The 13279-nt window shown below is 45.8% G+C and overlaps 1 protein-coding gene across 1 annotated transcript; it reads right to left on the bottom strand.

The window, feature by feature from the left end:
• Positions 1-472: 472 nt before the first annotated feature.
• On the bottom strand, positions 473-8491 carry LOC102457905 (sperm acrosome membrane-associated protein 3-like). The gene is made up of 5 exons (XM_014569839.3): positions 8425-8491; positions 6337-6507; positions 5923-6081; positions 2327-2405; positions 473-738 (listed from the first exon to the last, which is right to left on the bottom strand). The coding sequence occupies exons 2-5, from the start codon at positions 6473-6475 to the stop codon at positions 672-674; spliced, it is 444 nt and encodes a 147-aa protein (XP_014425325.1). The 5' UTR covers positions 6476-6507; positions 8425-8491; the 3' UTR covers positions 473-671.
• Positions 8492-13279: the final 4788 nt, after the last annotated feature.

Raw genomic sequence — 13279 nt, 5'->3', positions numbered from 1 at the left:
AACTTGAGATGATAGTAGCATTTATTTATCGTTTCAGCCAGTGGGAAACTGATTTCATGCTGACACATTTTTCTGCACTTCAGTGGGAACGTGTGTAATGCTGACCATGTTGAACTGCCCAGCATTTTGATTTCCATAAATGATAGCTTGCTTTGTTTTGCAAATACAAGTTTTCCCCAGTTCCCAAAGAGCCAATGGCATGTATTTTGCACCCGTTAGCTTTCAGGTATGTAGAAAACATTCTCTATGGCACAAGTTCACATGTTGTGAGCTTCTCCAGTTTGCCTTCTTTGAAAATCCCAGAGAACCCAGCAGCTTTTGGAAGCTCTGTTTAAACAGTTACAACTGCAGCTCCAGTCCCTTGCCTGTCAGCCGAATCCTCTTCCAGGTGCTGTTTCCCACAGAAATAAGCTCAGGAAAATCTTCTAGGGTTGAGCCCTAAATAGCATATGAAACTAATGGGCTGTGCTGATTTCTTTTCAGTTAAATGGATTTATTTTTTAAAAAAATGTTATATTTTAAATTAATATTTTTTGTTTTTCCTATTGGTTTATGGTGTGGATTTTGTTTGTACATGCTAACTGCCAGCAGTGCAGTAAGAGAAGCATTCCCTTTTCATGAAAACATAGACAGCCTTGAGGAATCATAGCAGAGCCACGCTGGTGACTTTCTCACAGGTCACATCCATCCACCCACTCAGACAGGTCTCGCCCTTTGCAGTGCATTGTCCAGTCCTCCCTGAGGAAGGAAAAGGCAAAGAATGAATATTAGTTTTTATTATTAATAATAATAAATTGGTTCACTCAGGGTATATCTACACAGCAACATGATTTCAAAATAACTAGCGTTATTTCGAAATAACAGTCTGCGTCTACACAGCAGGCAGTTATTTTGACATAATGTCAAAATACTGTCAAGCTGGAGGACTTCTTACTCCAACTCCTGTAACCCTCATTGTATGAGGAAAAAGGGAAGTCAGAGGAAGAGTGCTCTATTTTGAAATAAGTGCTGTGTAGACACTCCCAATTTCGAAATAAGCTATTTTGAAATAAGCTAGGCAATTGACATAGCTCAATTTGCGTAGCTTATTTTGAGTTAAGCCCTGCAGTGTAGACGTACCCGTATCATCTTTTGCAATAGAGAAGAGATGTGTATCTGTTGTAGTAAGCCCAGGAAGAGGATTCTTCTGTCAGACTGCTGGGGACACACAGACCCTGAAGCTCCCTGGCTCTTTCTCTCAGATTGGGGAACACATACTGCTGCCTCTGTGGTGAAACACACACAGCAACACCCTACTGCAGGGATAGCTGCGGGATAATGTGGCCAACTGAAACTACAGGTGGAAAATCTGAAAAGAGAATGAGTCGCTCCCCAAATTGGAACTCAGTACTCTGGGGTTCAAACATCTATTTTTGCACAAAGTGCTCTGGGTCTTGTGATGACTCCATATGCATATGTTCTTTGGAAATGTTCTGTGCCCTCCTTTCTCGGTCCTGATTTGTTTATTACTTTGTCTTTATCATGATGTATATTCTTTAATTAGGATTTGGAGCTTCACTATGCTGGGCACTGTACATCCTAAATTGACTGCCCCTTTCCCAGGAGCTTCTAATCATATGAGAAGAGACAAAAGGTGGAGAAAAACAAAGGCAGGGAAAATAAGGGAACATGAAATCATTATGGCTGGTATAATGAATAGGCCTTGTCTTCACTTACCAGGAGATCAATACTGCGGAGATCAATTCTCCAGGGATCAATTTAGCGGGGCTAGTAAAGACCTGCTAAATCAAGCACCGATCAGGCTCCTGTCGACTATGGTACTCCACTGGGTTGTGAGGAGTAAAGGAAGTCGATGGGAGAGTTTCTCCAATCGCCCCTCAGCAGTGGGGACTCTGTGGAAATTCAAAGTAAGGTACATTGACTCCAGCTACGCTATTTCCATAGCTGGAGTTGCGTATCTTAGTTTGACTTTGCCCCCTAGTGTAGACCTGGCCTCGGCCTACCTACTGCAAAGCTACTGTGTAGCTATCTGGACAAAGGTGAGCCTTAAGGAGGTCAGTGTAGTGGCTATGTAGATTTTTACTGTTCTGTTATGCTTCATTTTTGCCTTGTTTTTGCCAGTGTTTTTTCTTTGTTCCTTTTGCTAAAGTCTCTCCTAAATTATTTTCCTTAATTGAAATTAGGCAATATAAGTTTGCTTATCTGTCACTGTCCATTCTCCCCATTCTAAGGCTGTATTGTATTTCTTTAGCATTAGAAATAAGCAAATCACAATAATAAATGCACATTGGTATTTCTGAAGAGAATCTCCCAGAGCCCCCCTTACCAAGCATCCATTCCCTGTGGGTCTCGCACAATTCTTTTGGCACAGGCAATGTCATCTGCTATGTCGTTTGACAGCAAGTCTGCAAGGAAGAGAGGGGCACATGAATGGGGGTTTACCTTGTGAGACCTCAGTCTGGGCACCCATGTATAAGGGATATGGCTATGCAGCTGCAGATCTTGCTGGCCAGCCCTAGGCAGTACTCTCCAAGTGGCACTCAAAAGGGGCCGCTTGCTTGTGCTGCGGAACTGCCCTGTTGCACTGGGCTCCCGCTCCTGCACTCTCAGGGTGTGTCTAGACTACATGGCTCCATCGACCCAGCATAATCAATGAAACGGGGATTTAAATAATCCCTGCTTCATTAAAATAAACATGGCCACCACACTGTGCCGATGATCAGCTGATCCGGCACAGCATGGCAGTCTAGATGCGGATCTGTCGGCAGGGGAAGCCTTTGCCGACCGATCCCTTATGCCTCATGAAACGAGATTTACAGGATCGGTCGGCAAAGACTTCCCCAGCCTACAGATCCACGTCTAGACTGCCGCGCTGTGCTGGATCAGCTGATCGTCGGCACAGCGTGGTGGCCATATGTATTCTCATGAAGTAGGGATTATTTAAATCCCCGCTTCATTGACTATGCCGGGTAAACTAGTTTACATGACTCCATGGACGGAGCCATGTAATCTAGACACACCCTCAGGGCAGAAAGAGTGAGGAGAACCTAGGCCAGAGTAACAGCTCCTGACTGCACCTTAACATTGGCAGGCCCAGTCCTCCACTTGTCTTGGGCCTCAGTGGTGATGAGCTCAGTATAGCTGCCCTTCCCCCAATCAGCATTGGGTAGGGAGAGATTTGCCTAGTACTCCCATGCTCTCACCTGTGGAAAAAGAGAGATGGCATAAGAGAGATGAGAGAGGGTAGGGAAAGAGTGATGGGATGGGAAGGGAAAGGGTTAGCGAGACCATGTGGGTGGCAGAAGGAATTGGAGTAGGAGGGAGAACACGAGGCCAAGCTGAGGGAATGAGTGAGAGGCAATGAAAGCAAAGGGGACGGGCTAAGGAGAGAACCCATGAGGACAGTTACATTTAATGTAGGGATGAGTGAGTGAGGTGCACTGGAGCAAGAACACACAAGTGATAATGTGAACATGAGCCAGGAGAGGCTGAGTTAAGGTGCCAGCAAGTTAAGGGAATGCGGATTGGATAAATGGACGGTAAGATGGATAGAAAGATGGCTAGAAGGCCGGGCCCAGCGGGTAGTGATCAACGGTTCGATGTCAGGATGGCGGTCGGTTTCTAGTGGAGTGCCCCAAGGTTCGGTTCTAGGACCGGTTTTGTTCAATATCTTTATTAATGACCTGGATGAGGGGATAGATTGCACCCTCAGCAAGTTTGCAGATGACACTAAGCTAGGGGGAGAGGTAGATACGCTTAAGGGCAGAGATAGGGTCCAGAGTGACTTAGACAAATTGGAGGATTGGGCCACTAGAAATCTCATGAGATTCAACAAAGACAAGTGTAGAGTCCTGCACTTGGGACGGAAGAATCCCAAGCATAGTTACAGGCTGGGGACCAACCAGTTAAGTAGTAGTTCTGCAGAAAAGGACCTGGGGGTTACAGTGGATGAGAAGCTAGATATGAGTCAACAGTGTGCCCTTGTAGCCAAGAAGGCTAATGGCATATTAGGATGCATTAAGAGGAGCATTGCCAGCAGATCCAGAGATGTCATTATTCCCCTTTATTCGGCTTTGGTGAGGCCACATCTGGAGTACTGTGTCCAGTTCTGGGCCCCCCACTACAAAAAGGATGCGGACGCATTGGAGAGGGTCCAGCGGAGGGCAACCAAAATGATTAGGGGTCTGGAGCATATGACCTACGAGGAGAGGCTGAGGGACTTGGGTCTGTTTAGTCTGCAGAAGCGAAGAGTGAGGGGGGACTTGATAGCAGCCTTCAACTTCCTGAAGGGAGGTTCCAAAGAGGATGGAGAGAGGCTGTTCTCAGTAGTGACAGATGGCAGAACAAGGAGCAATGGTCTCAAGTTGTGGTGGGAGAGGTCCAGATTGGATATTAGGAAAAACTATTTTACTAGGAGGGTAGTGAAGCATTGGAATGGGTTACCTAGGGAAGTAGTGGAGTCTCCATCCCTAGAGGTGTTTAAGTCTCGGCTTGACAAAGCCCTGGCCGGGTTGATTTAGATGGAATTGGTCCTGCCTAGAGCGGAGGGCTGGACTTGACGACCTTCTGAGGTCTCTTCCAGTTCTGATTCTATGATAAGGGGATGGTTGGATGAAATAACATGATCTTGGTAACTAATTGACCATTCATTTCCAGTTGGAAATAGGTCAATGGAGGGATGATAGGAGTTGCTATAGGGAACTTTCTGGGTGTCTGGCTGGTGAGTCTTGCCCACATGCTCAGGGTTTAGCTGATCGCCATATTTGGGGTCAGGAAGGAATTTTCCTCCAGGGTAGATTGGCAGAGGCCCTGGAGGTTTTTCGCCTTCCTCTGTAGCATTGGGCACAGATCACAGCTGAAGGACTCTCTGCATGTTGGGGCCTTCAAAGTATTGGAAGGCTTCAATATCTGAGACATAGGTGAGAGGATTATTCTAAGAGAGGTGGGTGAGATTCTGTGGCCTGCACTGTGCAGGGGGTCAGACTAGATGATCATAATGGTCCCTTCTGACCTTAAAGTCTATGAGTCTATGAGTTAATGGGAATTAAACTTGTGCTTACTCAGCCTATCAAGCCACACAAGAAAAGACTCAAAGGGACCAATGTTGGGTATCTGAGATATCCAGGGGACCTGCCCTACCCAGAAAGGTCAAGAGGAGAATCCCCTCAGCGCACATGGTAAATAGCAGGTACCTCCCACCCCAGCTTCCTAGAAGCTGCACTGCACCATCTGCAGCTTTCCATTGAAGAGAGAATCCAATGTGTTGGTTGGCATCAGAAGAGATTCCAGTACTGCCCAGCTGATATGCAGAGCGCTCACAGCTAGGTTTGTGTTTCTCCTGGTGGTGCACATTCACAAGCGCCACAGTGCACAGAGCAAAATGTACAGTATCCCGCACAGGGAGAGAAATATTAGCGGGAACATTGCCTGGGAGGTTGGATTAATTGGAGTGTGTGACACCCTTTGACACCCTCAGGTGAAAGGCAGAGTATTATTATCCCAGGATATGCCACAGGGGACTGTACCTCATCCTGCCCATCCCCTCTGAGGCTCCCGTGGATGGCTCTGAATCTGCCTTCCCACTCCAGCCCAGGCATGGTGGCTGCCAGAGAAAACACATTACTATGGTTGTGCTTGGGTATCCCCACCCCATGAGAGGTGATACAGCCCCAGGCTGTTCCCTTTCCCAGGTAACCCCATTTGGCTCAGCCCCACCCAATTCAGGGCTGCCTACTCTCCATCCAAATCGTGATCTTGCACATGGCCCTCCCCAGGGGGATGATGCCATGGTGGCGGCTGGCCACCTCTTCCATGTCAGGGAGTGATCGCTGTGTGTTAATTTTAACTGAGGACAGAAGAGCAGCATGGGCAGGAATCCTGCAGCTGCTCTCTCCACTCTTAAGGGGTGGTCAGGGACAGTACCGGTGCAGGGTATGTGGCAGAGGTTCTCTGTGGGGCTCCTGTAGTTGTTGCACCAGACACGGCTGTTGATCTGGAACATGCCATAGTCGGTGCTGCCATCTGCATTGTCGTCCTCTGCTGCTGAATTGAAGCCGCTCTCAAAGAATGCCATGCAGATCCCTAATGCAGGGAGAGAACATGCTCAGTGCCCACAGCAGAGGCAGTCCACAGAAACAGGATCAACTTGAGGGAGTGCATGAAGGCAGAGCCCTGGAATGAAGCGAGGGAGACAGCATGTGGAGACAGATCAAGGAAGTGACGGAAAGGCAGCTACCTGAGGGAGTGGTAAAGAGAGTGAAAGAGTGAAGGGAGATTGGAGGGAGGGGAAATTGGGGAGAAAAGTGTGAGAGAGAAGGAAAGAACACTCAAACTTACAGTTGGCGAGGCTGTAACCCTCATACCCGTCTAGCCCTTCTTCATGTAGTATATAGGCTAGTTCACATCGGCTAAAGATTTTTGCTTCATTTGCCATGATCAGGCAGCTGACCAGGAAGAGAAGTGCGAGCACCTTCATTTTTGCCAGGGAATGGGGAACTTCAGTTCCACCTTTGAGGAGAAAAAAGGCAAGAAATAAATATCAGAGGGGGAATTTTATGACCAGTCACAGTCAAAAGTCTAAACCCCTTCTTCCATAACATGGACTGACAGGACTGCCCCTGAGATAACCCAGCATTGAGCTATTTCATGTCACCCAGATGTGGTAATGACGCTCTTTCTCTCTCTCTCTCAACCGGGCAATCTAAAAGGCTTTATTTATCCAGAAACTGAAAACACCAAGGCTAAAGGCATCAGAACTTCACAGCTAACTCTCTCACAGTTATATCTGTGCTGAAGAGTCACGTCTTCTGGGAACTAGGACTGACAAATGTGACAAGGTTGGCAAAGAATTATACGTATTAGAGGCTAAGACATTTAGGCTAATGGCAACTTTTTACTCTGGAAGCATGTTCACAGTAAAAGCAGTAACTTTTCTCTCTCAGAGGCCCTCCTTACCTTCCTTCTCCCCCTTTTCCCTGGGACTCTCATAGCAACTGTATGTGGCATTGAGGGCCAAGTCTACTGTTTCTCCCTGCATGCTACACTGTTTTGACCTTTTTTCCAGGTCTTCAAGGAAACTTGTTTTTTTCTGATGCTGAGCTCAGAGTCTGTGTGAATGGAGGGAGGCATGGGGGAGAAATCTTTTGAAATTGGAGAGTTATTTGTATGTATTCAGAAAAGCTTTGGCACTAAAATATTTCAGAGACATTGGCATCCCTCCTTTAGATCTTCTAACCTGACTCCCCACTCTTGCAAGGCAGCAAGTACTTGATGTTTCTGTTTTTGGACCACATTTCTCAGATTTTTCCTTTCGTTCTATTCCAGCTTCAAATCTACTGTGAGAACTTCTTAGGGGCTAATTGGAAATTTATCAGCTTTTTCCTGAGGCCATAAAGCAAAGATGGGGAAAAATTGGTAATGTGCTTTTTTAATCCCTGCATTTCCAGACTGAATATTTCATAGGCCATTACTGGATTTTTTAAAACCCACCAGTAGAGACGTGTTGGCAATGACCTGGCTTTCTTTGTTCCTGTATGGCTTGGGGGTGAATTAAGTTATAAGTAACAGTTATAAGTCATTCTAAAATGCATTTTCCTCGCGCCCCACATCCTTATTGTCTTAGCATTTGTCACCATGAATAAAAAAATAAGAGTAAAAAGGGGAATATTGCAGGGGTTAATTATTTATTAGACTTATATATATGGGGTATACTCTTTGCTCCCCTTGTTCCACCTATTTCACACCACTCTAGCAGCAGAAGGCAGGTGAAAAAACTCAATGTGGCTGGCCCAACCCTAACTCTCCAATAGGGGAGAAAGCAGGGTGCTCAGCACACTGTTATGCCAGCTTCTAGCTAGCCCCTAATTAAGAAGTATAACACTCCCATTGACGTTGCCCCCACAGTGGTGCGGAGCACATCTTAGCTTCAGTTAAGGAGTCAGCTAAGTGACCCCTATCAAGAGCCATCCAACATGCAAATACTTCTCTCACTGGTGGTTTGTTCCCCCTCAAATGGGAAACCAAAAGTTTCTGATAGGTTGGGTCTGAAGTTATGCAAATATCTGCATCTTAATGTTAACTGGCTAAGCTCTGTTTTTTCTCCAGATGTTGGCAGGTATGGCAGCCAGTGGCGGATATAGGGCAGGGTAAGCGGGGTGGCCACCCCGGGCCCCGCGCTTCAAGAAGCCCCGCACATGCGCCATGTCAAAGGGGAGGCCCCGCGAAATTGTGCTGCCCTGGGCCCTGCAAAATCCTCATCTGCCCCTGATGGCAGCAATAATGTAGCAGCAACAAAAGATACTATCGGTTCTGACAGGGTAATAACAACAGCAGCACAGTCCAAAGCTTTCTTGGGTATGATGGATAATAAATTGAAGGACAATTTTCCTCCTCCTCCACCCCTGCCTCCTCATAACCTTAACTTACAGCTTTCTCCACAGCAAAGTCTGGTCTGAGCCAGTGTCACCCAGTGTCTCCCCTTATAACTGCTCCCCCTTCTAGAACCTGCTCCTCCTCAGGTCCCTGTGACATCACTCACCGCCATTCTCAATGCAAAACAACACAACAAAGCTTTGTTGTGTGTCGTATGTCTCAGATGCCTGAATTCTAAAGTATACTGTAGAATTAATGAACTGGGTTGGCTGCAACAGAGCTGGGTGAATACTGCAAACATATTCCTTCAAATTGTCACTTCAAAAAGCATGTTTAGTATCCTCTTGCAGGACATGTGCACAAAAAATAGTTTTGAATCCTTAATCACAACTATTCACACCTGAAAAGAGATTCTAACTCCTCCAATCCAGCAACAGCATCTTACCATATGATCAAATGATCCTGTAAAACCTGTGTCTAAAACACTCACAATGAGTTGCTTGTGAACAAGCCCCAGGCCAAGAATTATTCTCATAAATCACTCAGTAAATGCTTTCAAAAATAAATTATTTATTTGTATTGTGACAGCATCCGGAGACCTGAGTTGAGTTTGGGGTCTCATAGTACTAGATCCTGTAAACACAAATAGTGAGAAACAGTTCTTATCAAGACTGACATCAGAAGCATTTCATACCCATTTGACAGATGGGAAAAGAGTAAAGGCCTGTTCAGGCTCTTCAGGACTGATCCAAGGTCACACAGAAAGTATCTTGTAGAACCAGGAGCTTGTCTCCTGTGTCTCAGCTCAATGCTTTAGCCACAAGACGATCGTTCCTCTCAGGGACATAATGGAGTTTTCTCCTCACCTGTGGCTCAGCACAGGCATTTTGACTGCTTGGTGTAATGCTGTTGTCTCCTGGAGCGTCTGCTGGTGCCATATGCCTCCAGTCGGAGCTGAGAGAGATATTTCTGGTCCCTCATCAGGTATTGCGGCTTCATTGAACTAGCTTTCTCCACAGAGAAAGGGAAGGGTAGCATTGTTATACAAGACACTGGTGACATCTTATCCGGTTTAGTGTGCACAGTTCTGGGCTCCTATGTTTAAGAAAGATGAATTAAAACAGGAACAGGTGCGGAGAAGTACTATTAGGATGATCTGAGGAACGGAAAACCTACCTTATGAGTTGAGGCTTAAAGAGCTTGGCTTGTTTAGCCTAACCAAATGAAGGCTGAGAGGAGATAAGATTGGTCTCTGTAAATACATTTGTCAGGTGAATACCAGGGAGGGAGAAGAGTTTTTTAAGTTAATGACCAATGTGGACACAAGAATAAATGGATATACATTGGCCATCAACAAGTTTAGTCTTGATATTAGATGATGGTTTCTAACCATCAGAAAGTGAAATTCTGAATGAGTCTTGCAAGAGGAGAAGTGGGGGCAAAACCTAACTGGCTTCAAGTCTGAGATTGCTGTGTTTATAGAAGGGATTGCACAATGGGACTGCCTATCTTCAACTGCTCTCACTAGACTAATGGCTGATGATGGTCACTAGATGGGTAGGCTGAGTTACTACAGAGAATTCTTTCCCTGGTATCTGGCTCATGGGTCTTGCCCACATACTCAGGGTCCACCTAATCACCACAGATGAGATCAGGAAGAAATTTTCTCCATGTCTGATTGGCAGAAACTGCAGGGGAGGGGGAGTTCATCTTCCTCTGCACCATGGGGCCTGGATTACTTGCAGGTTTAAATCATGGAGTTATGTTGGGATTCCCTCAGAACTCTTTCCATTCGGCATCCCAAGAACTCAGTTCGACTCCAGGTTTCATCTTTTTTTTTTTTTTTTTATGCATACAGCATGGCTACAGAGTGTGTGTGTGTGTGTGTACACGCACGTGCTATTTACTTATCTTTTTTAGCACAAACATTTTGTTTCCAACCTGATGATTCATTTATGCCCTAATTCTGTCATCCAAAAAATGAGGCCTCTCTCCATGTTTTAGTTACTCATGTCAGGCCAGGCTTTAGCTCCAACCTAACTTCAAGTAACTAGAAGTCTTTCAATCATGTTTTGAGGAGATCAGTAACTCAGCCAGAGGCCGATGGGTCTGTTAAAAGGGTGAGGGTCCGTATCTTGCAGTCTGCAGGGGGTCAGACTAGATAATCTGCATAGGAAAAGTTTCAATTGCTAAGAATATAAGAATGGCCATACTGGGTCAACTGGTGGTCAATTTAGCCCAGTATCCTGCCTTCTAACAGTGGTTGGTACTAGATGCTACAGAGGGAATCAACAAAACAGGGCAATTTATTGAATGTGCAGAAGAGAAGTGTAAGGAGGGATTTGATAGCAGCCTTCAACTACCTGAAGAGTAGATGAGGATGGAGCCAAAGAGGATAGAGCCAGGCTGTTCTCAGTGGTGGCAGATGATAGAACAAGAAGCAATGGTCTCAAGTTACAGTGGGGGAGGTCTAGGTTGGATATTAGGAAAAGCTATTGCATTAGGAGGGTGGTGAAGCACTGAAATGGATTACCTAGAGAGGTCATGGAATCTCCATCATTAGACCTTTTTAAAGCCAGGCTTGACAACGCCTTATCTGAGATGATTTAGTTGGAGTTGGTCCTGCTTTGAGAAGGGGGTTGGGATAAATGAGCTCCTGAGAGTCCCTTCTAATCTTAATCTTCTGTGATCCCCTGTTGTCAAGTCCCAGCATGTGGAAGCTGGAGGTTTGGAGACACCCAGATCATGGGATTGCATTCCTGATCATCTTAGATAATAGCCATTGATGGATCTATCCTCCAGGAACTTATCTAATTCTTTTTAACTTGGTTACAGTTTTGGCCTTCAGGTTGACTGTGCATTGTGCGTGGAAGTAATTCTTTATGTTTGTTTTAAACTCACTGCTTGTTAATTTCATTGGGTGACCCCTGGTTCTTGTATTATGTAAAGGAGTAAATAACACTTCCTTAGTCACTGACTCCATACCATTCATGAGTTTATAGATCTCTATCATATCCTCTCTAGAGAGGGGGTTCAGCATCTGACTCCAGTAGCAAGAGTCTGCAGTGATATCACTCAGAGCCAGAGTCAGTGGGGCTGGTGGTAGGAGAATTCAGGCTCTCCTTGCTCCACTGGATCCCAACCCAGGGTACTGAGACTGATAGGTCAGATCTGATGTCTGAGGTGGCACTCACATGCCTGCTCCCTGGGTCACCCCCTACTACAGCCTCTGACCTTCTAAAGTCACAGCAAAGTCTATTGATGCCCTCTGCAAGTAGAGGGGATTGTTCTGGCAATGACATGGGGACTCTTCTCTCTCAGTTGTAGCCCATCATTCCTGGTCTCCACAGAGGCCTTTTAGTAACTTGACAGTCAGGTCTGGTCCAGTCATTGTGTAGTTAAGAGCATAGAACTGCTCCATCACTCTGTCCTGCCTGATTGAGATGAGCTGCTCCCTTTGGGTGTGGCTGGGAAGGGACTTTGGGGTCCAATTCTGCTCATTGACCCTTGGTTTCCCAGTTTGAGGCCTATTCATCCTAACACTCCCCCCACCACATGCCTTAGCTCTTGTCCAAGATGAACAATCCCAGTCTTTTAAAACTCTCCTCATATGGAAGCTATTCCATGCATAGAATCATAGATATTTGTGCATCTATCAACATTCAATTTCATCTGCCATGTTGTTGCCTGGTCACCCAGTTTTGTGAGATCCTTTTGTAACTCTTTGTAGTCACCTTAGGACTTAAGTATCTTAAATAATTTTGTATCATCTGCCAACTTTGCCACTTCATCGTTTACCCCTTTTGAGGTATGTATGTGTTGAACAGCATCAGTTCCCGTACAGATCCTTGGAGAACCCTACTTATTTACTTTTCTCCATTGTAAAAACCTATCCTTTATTCCTACCCTGTGTTTCCTATCTTTTAACTAGTTACTGATCTATGAGGGGACCTACCCTCTTATTGCCATTCCTGCCTATGTTTCTTAAGAGACTTTGTGAGGAACCTTGTCAAAGGTTTCCTGAAAATCCCACTGCACTGTATTTCCTAGATAATCCTTGCTCATCTTTGTTGACCCTCCGCCCTGCCAAAGAAGTCCAATAAATTAGTGGGGCATGATTTTCATGTACAAAAGCCATGTTCATGTTCTATGTGTCTGATAAGTCTTTGTTTTACTATAGTTTTAACCAATTTGAATGATACTGAAATTAGGCGTACTTGCTTGTAATTGACAGGATAACCTCTAGTGCCTTTTAAAAAAATAGGTGTTACAGTAGTTGTCTGCCAGACATCTGGTAGAAAGGCTGATTTAAGCAATAGATTACATAATACAGTTAGTCGTTCCGCAGTTTCATATTCAAGTTCCTTCAGAACTGATGGTTTAAATACCAGCTGGGCCTAGTGACTTATTATTGTTTAGTTCATCAATTTGTTCTAAAACCTCCTCTATTGACACCTCAGTCTGGGACAATTCCTCAGATTTGTCATATAACACTTGTGGCAGGGTGTTGCCCTGTTCTGGCCCTTTAAGGGGCTAAGACCTGGAGTCAGGAGGAAGCCCAGATGAGGCAGCTAAGGAGGGCCCAGCTGGAGGCCATATAGAGCAGTTCCTGGGAGAAGAGAGACCTGCCTGCAATGAGAGAGGCTTCGGCCTAGCAAACCCAGGCTACCCGGCCTGAGGCCCTAGGGGCTGCAAGGAGGTAGTCATGGAGGGCAGGGCTCGCATGGAGGCAGCCCTAAATGGCTGGGTTGCAAGGAGGCAGCCACGGCTCGCAAGGAGGCAGCTGCGGTTCTCAAGGAGACAGCTGTGGTAGGCTGGGGGAGTGTGAGCCAGGGAAGCCCCAGGCCATAAGTCCGCAAGGCAGGGTTGCAGGAGGCAACTGGGCAGGCAGAGTAGGAGAAGAACGGAG

This window comes from Pelodiscus sinensis, chromosome 2 (assembly GCF_052426305.1).
Source record: "Pelodiscus sinensis isolate ZL-2025 chromosome 2, ASM5242630v1, whole genome shotgun sequence".
NCBI lineage: Eukaryota > Metazoa > Chordata > Testudines > Trionychidae > Pelodiscus > Pelodiscus sinensis.
Note: the sequence above shows the minus strand (reverse complement) of the source record. Positions and strands in the feature narration are given on the sequence as shown.

Excerpts from the sequence above, each read along its gene's own strand:
- LOC102457905 (XM_014569839.3), bottom strand. The coding sequence starts at position 6,475 with ATGAAGGTGCTCGCACTTCTCTTCCTGGTCAGCTGCCTGATCATGGCA. Across the intron at positions 6,082-6,336 it reads GGGTTACAGCCTCGCCAACT|GGATCTGCATGGCATTCTTT; the intron begins GTAAGTTTGAGT and ends TCCCTGCATTAG. Across the intron at positions 2,406-5,922 it reads CTGCCACATACCCTGCACCG|ACTTGCTGTCAAACGACATA; the intron begins GTACTGTCCCTG and ends TCTTCCTTGCAG.